The sequence below is a fragment of the Propithecus coquereli genome, unplaced genomic scaffold, assembly GCF_000956105.1.
Source record: "Propithecus coquereli isolate 6110/MARCELLA unplaced genomic scaffold, Pcoq_1.0 Scaffold77, whole genome shotgun sequence".
In the NCBI taxonomy this organism is placed as follows: Eukaryota; Metazoa; Chordata; class Mammalia; order Primates; family Indriidae; genus Propithecus; species Propithecus coquereli.
In genome coordinates, this window is record NW_012153840.1 from 4,489,356 (window position 1) to 4,495,981 (window position 6,626).

At 59.0% G+C, this 6,626-nt stretch overlaps 1 protein-coding gene across 3 annotated transcripts in view; it reads right to left on the reverse strand.

The window, feature by feature from the left end:
* Positions 1 to 1,278: 1,278 nt before the first annotated feature.
* MIIP (migration and invasion inhibitory protein) overlaps positions 1,279 to 6,626 on the reverse strand; it is a 9,163-nt gene continuing 3,815 nt past the window's right edge. For 2 of the 3 annotated variants that reach the window (XM_012662468.1, XM_012662470.1), the window contains 6 exons: positions 3,706 to 3,814; positions 3,574 to 3,626; positions 3,067 to 3,196; positions 2,831 to 2,927; positions 1,895 to 2,040; positions 1,279 to 1,598 (listed from right to left, as the gene is read on the reverse strand). In XM_012662468.1, coding sequence (XP_012517922.1) covers positions 1,505 to 1,598; positions 1,895 to 2,040; positions 2,831 to 2,927; positions 3,067 to 3,196; positions 3,574 to 3,626; positions 3,706 to 3,814 — 629 coding nt within the window. In that variant the 3' untranslated portion in view covers positions 1,279 to 1,504. The remainder of the gene's footprint in view (positions 1,599 to 1,894; positions 2,041 to 2,830; positions 2,928 to 3,066; positions 3,197 to 3,573; positions 3,627 to 3,705; positions 3,815 to 6,626) is intronic. The other variant, XM_012662469.1, reaches the window with a different exon arrangement.

Consider the following 6,626-nt stretch of genomic DNA (forward strand, 5'->3'; position numbering starts at 1 on the left):
CAAACAGACTCTGTTTCTCCAGGTCCCGGAACCAAGCGGCACACCTCCTGCTGCATCTGCCCTTCAGACACATACGGCTTGGATCGAGTAGACATTTGACCTTGAAAAAGCCCTTGGAAGAGACGTGAGCTCACCAGGACCCGTCACCCCCAATCACCTTACCTGTCTGGTCACTTGAGGTTTGCAACCCCGGAAAAAGTGAGGGAAGACTTTAGGCAAGAATCGATATTGCCTATTCTTTTGTTAATGGTGTCTGCGCCCAGGGCCTGGGAGCTTTGCACCCCTGCCTTCGCAGGGACAGAGCTGGTGGCACTCAGGTGAGCCATGGAGGAAAGTGCTGCTCACCAAATAGCCCCGGAGCCCCCTCCATGTCCCGACCCCATGCCTGGTCCTAGCCAATGAACCGTGAGAAGTGACCCTGTGAAGTGACCGGGGACATGCCAATCGTGGAACCATGTGACCCATGAAGGACGTGTAGTGTGACCAAATCAGCCAGTGATAAGCCTTTACGTGAAACCACTAAGATTCAGGGCGCTAACGTGTCACTGCAGCATAACCCAGCTCAACCTAACACTCTGGACGTGAACAACGGGAAGAGAAAGGAGTTCGCGGCTTCACGAGCTCTAGGCAGGAGCCCCAGGCCAGCACAGCCCAGTTCCACCCCTCTAAGTGAGAACACTTAGAAAAATGCCTCCACTTTCCCTATTATTCTACTTTTGTCCCACAAAAACAGGAATTTCATATTCAACCTAACACACACAAGAGGTGGAGGAAAGACAGGGCTGCTTACTAATCCCCGAGGGGATGCCTGGGCTCTCTGCCAACCTTGCCCCCAACTCAATGCCCCATCCTCGGTTTCCCCATCTGTACCTGCTGGGGCTCTGGACCACCCATGGCTCCCAGGGCTGGGCTGGAGACAGGAGTGGAGCAGCCACCCGGCCCAGGGACGTCCAGAGAGCCCCTCTGTCAACAGATTCTGGTTTCAGGGACCAAGAAGAAGGGGACAGCTCACTCGACACGACCCACAGTGTCAGCTGAGGCCCTTGCTGAGATGGCTGTTTAACGATGACATTCCCTCAGGCTGTTTTGGGGACCCCCACCCCGCCCTCTGGTGGGAGGCCATCTACATGGAGCCGGGGAGCTACAGAAAGAGCCGCCCTCACGGTGACGGGTGCACACAGCCCAGCCCAGGCTGTCAGGGTGTCCTCCTTCCTCAGGGAGGGGAGGGGAGGGGAGGGCGTCAGCAGGACAGACACTCAGGACTCGGAGCTGCACAGACCTGAGCTTTATTTACAAGCCTGCCACAGAATCCCCTTACCTTCCACCCAGAAGTGCCCCCTGTGAACCCCAGGCAGGGGACAGGCCTGGGCGGCCCACCTGCCCGACCTAGCAGGGCAGGGCCGGAGCCACCGCCAGCCGAGACCAGGTGGAGGCTTCCATGCAGTGGGTGCCCCTGCCAGAGGGCAGAGGCTAGAGGTGGCAGGAGCGCTGTCCCTCCAAGTGGTCAGTCCTCAAGGTTTCTGCCGTGGGGCACGGGGCCAGGCGACCTGGGGTTCTGACCAGATTGGGGTTGGGGGCGGGGCCCGCACTGGCAAAGCCTGGATGGAGGATGGGGAAGTGTCAGGGGGGCCACCTGGGGGGCAGTCCCCAGTTCCAGCCTCACCCGCTCCTGGATCGTGCAGTCAGGGTCACCCTCCCGGCTAGAGCAGGGCAGGTGGAAGGAGTGGGGGAGGCCTGAGGGATACCGTGGGTCTGGGCTGGGGACAGGCCACTGCAGAGACGCTCCCAGGCTCCGCACTCCCCACCCCAGTCCTACCCCCGGGGGAACTCTGCAGTCCCCAGGCCTGACCAAAGTACGTGTCCCTCCTAGGGGTGCCCCAGGCTGGAACACGACCTAAACCGCACCAGGCGGGAAGGGCTGGCCGCTGACAGCTTCCGGCGCCGGGCCTCGGGGGAGACAGAGGACCAGAGGTCCAGACTCTTGGGCGCTGAGCTTTTCTCGGACTTCGGAGGGAAGATGTCCCAGCCCAGCAGGCAGTGCTGTGGAGAGCAGGGGTTAAAGGCATCAGTCTGTGGGGCTGTGTCCCCATGAGGGTGGAGGTGCCCCCTGAACAGTCAGACGGAGGCTCCCCGGGCCCCCCTCTCTTCTCTGCAGATCCAGCCACACTCAGGGCCCTGGGAGCTGAGACGGCAGGCAGGCAGGACGGTGACGTTGACGTCCTGTGTGTGGGCTCTGCCTAAGCACCCGCACGACAGATTACTCTGCTGAACCGCCCCACCTCGACCGCGACGGCCCGAGGATGGCACCGTGACATTTCACAGACCCAGCTGCCTTCCCCTTCCCCGACCCCAGAACCCAGCCGCCCGTGCTCGGCTGGGGTGTAGGCCATCGCCGACCCCGCCCTAACCTGAGGACACGGGAAAGGACGTCTCTACCGGAGGCACTACGGCAGCGTGAAGACCTGGGTTCAAATCCCAGCTCTCGCACCGCCCCCGCCCCAGTCCCACGTGCAGAGTGCGGATGACAGCGCCTGATTCCTGGCTGCTGTGGGGCTCCGAGAGGTGACCCTCCTAAGGACTGTGCCTGCGGCACACGAGAGCTTGATAAACAGGGCCCATTCGTGGCAGCGCGCAGGCGGACATGCCCTAGAAGCCACAGGGCGGGGGGCTTCCCTCCTGCCTCAGGGAAAAAGCCCCCCGTGGGTGACAAAAGAGGCCCGGCCTGCACGCCAAAGCCCAGCCTTGCTCTGCGGCCCTCCCCAGGCCTCAGGATCCATGTGGGGACGGCCCTGCCCCAGCCGGCCCCACCCGGCCCCACACAGCTGCTCACCCGCGGCAGGGCCAGCATGTCGGAGGCATCAAAGCTCTTACGCCGGTGGATGCGGTACCGGTGCGGGGGGTCGAGGATCGACAGCGGGATGCTCACCCTGTGCGGGGGTGCAGGGAAGACCACTGAGACGCCTCCCTGCTGCTGGGGGTCCCAGCCCCAGGCCCACCTTCCCCCACCTCAAAACCAGCAGGACACAGGCTCTGCCCCCCAGGTGTCCCGACGTTCTAGCCACTCACCTGACCTGCACCGGGTCCGCCAGGGTCTCAGGGCCCCGCTGGTCCCGCGGTGTCCTGCACAGGCGGCAGGGGGTGCCGGGATCCAAAGGCACCAGAAACAGGCGTCGGCTGACCCGGTAACAGTACACGCCTGCGAGGCCCACGAGAAGCAGCCGGTCCCCCTGAGCCGAGGAACCCAGATCCCGGGGTTCCCCGCCGCCCCCAACCACACAGGCCCGCCAGCCCCTCTTCCAGAGCCTGGGGTCCACCCCCAGGGGGCTAGTGGTGGTGGCATCACACAGGGCAGCCCCTAGTCCCCCAATCCTGAGGCCAGGCCTCAGCTCAGCCCAACCACGCACAAGGGCCTGGCCAACCTGTCCAGACCCAGGCCTCCCTCCCAGGTGCCTCCCCAGGCACCCACACTTCGATCAGGACTGCTCTGGGGCAGGGCAGGACGTGCATGGGGCTGAGGGCCAGGGCGGCGCAAGGCTGGGCTACTCTGCGGCCTGGCCCAGCGCTCGCACTCACACTCGTGGTCTTCCTCCGCGCCGCCGCCCTTGGGCAGGCCCAGGAGCTGGGGTCTGTGAGGGCAAGGGGGTGAGTGGCCGGGGCAATGGAGTCCCTCAGCCACCCCAACCACTCTTAGCCGTCCCCACTCACTCGGGGTAGCTGCAAATACACTCCTCCTTGTTGGCTTCCCGGAACTCCTGCAGCTTCGAGAAGAAGGCCTCAGGCTGGCCGGTGACCGGAGAGCTGTTGTCCAGAGACCCTGATGTGGGCAAAGCACTGGGGAGCTGATGGGAAGTAGGCTGGGGGCTGCTGTGTGGCCATTGGCCAAGGCTTAGGGGACGCTCAGCCCCGGCACCCTAGGCCACCGGCTTCACCTACTGTGCCTCGTGCAGACCAGGAGAGCACCCTCCTCTCACTGCGACTGCTGGTTTGTTTCAGTGTTTGCCCACGGAGAAAATATTCACAGAGCCTTTACGACAGGCCAGGAACTATCTTATGTGCAGGGGAAAGAACAGTGAACTAGACAAAGCCCCTAGCCCCATGAGGCTTACATACTGTTTTTTGTTTTTTACAGACAGGGTCTTATGCTGTCACCCAGGCTAGAGTACAGCGGTGTGATCACAACTCACTGTAACCTCAAACTCCTAGGCTCAAACAGTCCTCCTGCATCAGCCTCCCAAGTAGCCAGGACTACAGGTACACACGACTACGGCTGGCTGTTTTATCTTTTATAGAGACAAGGGTCTCCCTATATTGCCCAGGCTAGTCTCAAACTCCTGGCCTCAAGCAATCCTCCTGCCTCTGCCTCCCCAAGTGCTGGGTTTACAGGTGTGAGCCACCACACCTAGTGAGGCTTACATCTTAACGTGGCAACAGATGAACCAGTCACCAACGAAATCTGTGATACACTATTGAATGGTGACACTTGCTGGGAAACAAGAAAGCAAGGTCAGAGCCAAGTGTGGCAGGGCAATCATGCCAGGGGAGGCCTCCTTGAGGAGGTGACACCAAGCAGAGACTTCATGGAACCAAACAGACATCCCAGTTAGGACATCACAGGCAGATGGAAGAGCAAGTGCAAAGGCCCTGGGGCAAGTGTGCAGCTGACACATTTAGGGACAGGCAGGAGGTGAAAGTGGCTGGAAGGCAGTGAGGCGTGAGGGCAGAGGAGATGAGGTTAAGAAGCCTGCAGAGAGTTTGGGGACAGGGAGTGACACAATCCGACTGGCCATGAATTCTCACAGGATTCTTCCTCTGCCTGCTGCAAGGTGAACAGAAGCAAGGGCACTGCGTGGGAGGCTATCACAGGCTCCCCGGGGGAGAGAAGTATTGACATTCCCCCCCTTACAATGGTGTGAAAACAATCACATTTTAATAGAACATCAATACATTTCATGAGACATTCCACCCTTTATTATAAAACAGGCTTTGTGGTAGGTGATTCTGCCCAACTGAGGGCTAGCTAAGTGTTCTGAGCACGTTTAAGGTAGGCTCGGCTAAGCTACGACGTTCGGCAGGTTAGGTGTATTAAATGCGTTTTCGACTTACGATATTTTCAACTTATGATAGGTTTATCAGGACATAATCAGGACATATGCCCCAGCATGAGTCAAGGAGCATCTGTCATCCGATTCTAGAAATATGTAAAAGGCAGGGTCAGCAGGATGTGCTAATGGACAGGATGAGGAATATGTGAAAAAGAGAGAACTCAATCAAGGTCAATCCCAAGGTTAACGGCTGACATATTCAGTCTGTGCAGTTGTCATTCACAAGGGAGGAACAAAGCAAGTGGGGCAGAAATTAGGACCTCGATTTTGGATGTGAGGTTAACATAAGACAATGGTGAGGCGGAGAAGACAGCTGGATATAGGAGTCTGGAATGCAGAGGAGAGGTGTGGGCCAGAGATGAAATGGGGAGAGGGAGAGCACTGGGGGGATCGCAGAGGGAGGAGGGAAGACAGAGGGAAGATTCAGAAGACAGCCTGGGCCTGGGGATCAGAGGTCAGAATAAGGAAGAGCCTGGGAAGGAGCAGCCCAGGAGGTGGGAGGACCGGGGGCATGTGCCGCCCAAATCCAAGGGGAGAGTTTCAGGGACGAGGGGGCCACCGCTGTGTCCCTCCCTGCTCAGGGCCAAAGAAGGTGCGGCCCGAGGGCTGAGCTGGGGAGTTAGTGACATGGAGACCACGATGACCCAGACCAGGGCGGTGCTGGGGAATGCCGAATTAAGTGACAGAGAGAAACTGAAGGCATGAGTCTAGACAGCTCTTTTGAGGAGGAATTTTGTTATCAAGAAGGGCAAAGAAGGTTTGGTGTGGTGGCTCACACCTGTAATTCCAGCACTTTGGGAGGCTGAGCAGAGAGGATCACTTGAGGCCAAGAGTTTGGGACCAGCCTGGGCAACACAGCGAGACCCCATCTCTACAAAAGATAAAAAAATTAGCCAGGCATGGTGGCATGTGCCGTAGTCCCAGCTACTCGGGAGGCTGAGGCAGGAGGATTGCCTGAGGCCAGGCATTCAAGGCTGCAGGGAGCTATTATGACACCACTACACTCCGGCTTGGGTGAAGGAGCAAGACCCTCTCATACATTCATTCATACATTCACACATACATACATAAGGCAGAGAAAATGGGCAGTAACTAGCAGCAAACGTGGGATGAAGGCAGAAATGCTCCATCAGATGAGGAGCAGGAGACAGCAGCTCTACCCCTCACAGGGCTGCAGCCTTCTCATCTGAGAATGGACGACGGCCGTCCACCCAGTGAGATCACTGAGAGGAGTGAAGGAGTCCACGGGAGCGACAGTAAGGACATGACAGGAGGTCATGCACGGGGGGAGCAGAGGCCAGACCACACCTCCTAAGTCTGGATAAGGAATCTGGATTCTATGGTAAGTGCTGGGGAAAGCCCCTGGGGAGGTTTGACCAGAGGAGTGACACGATCTGATTCCCGTGCTTAAAAAGTCATTCAGGGCCGGGCGCGGTGGCTCACGCCTGTAATCCTAGCTCTCTGGGAGGCCGAGGCGGGCAGATCGTTTGAGCTCAGGAGTTCGAAACCAGCCTGAGCAAGAGC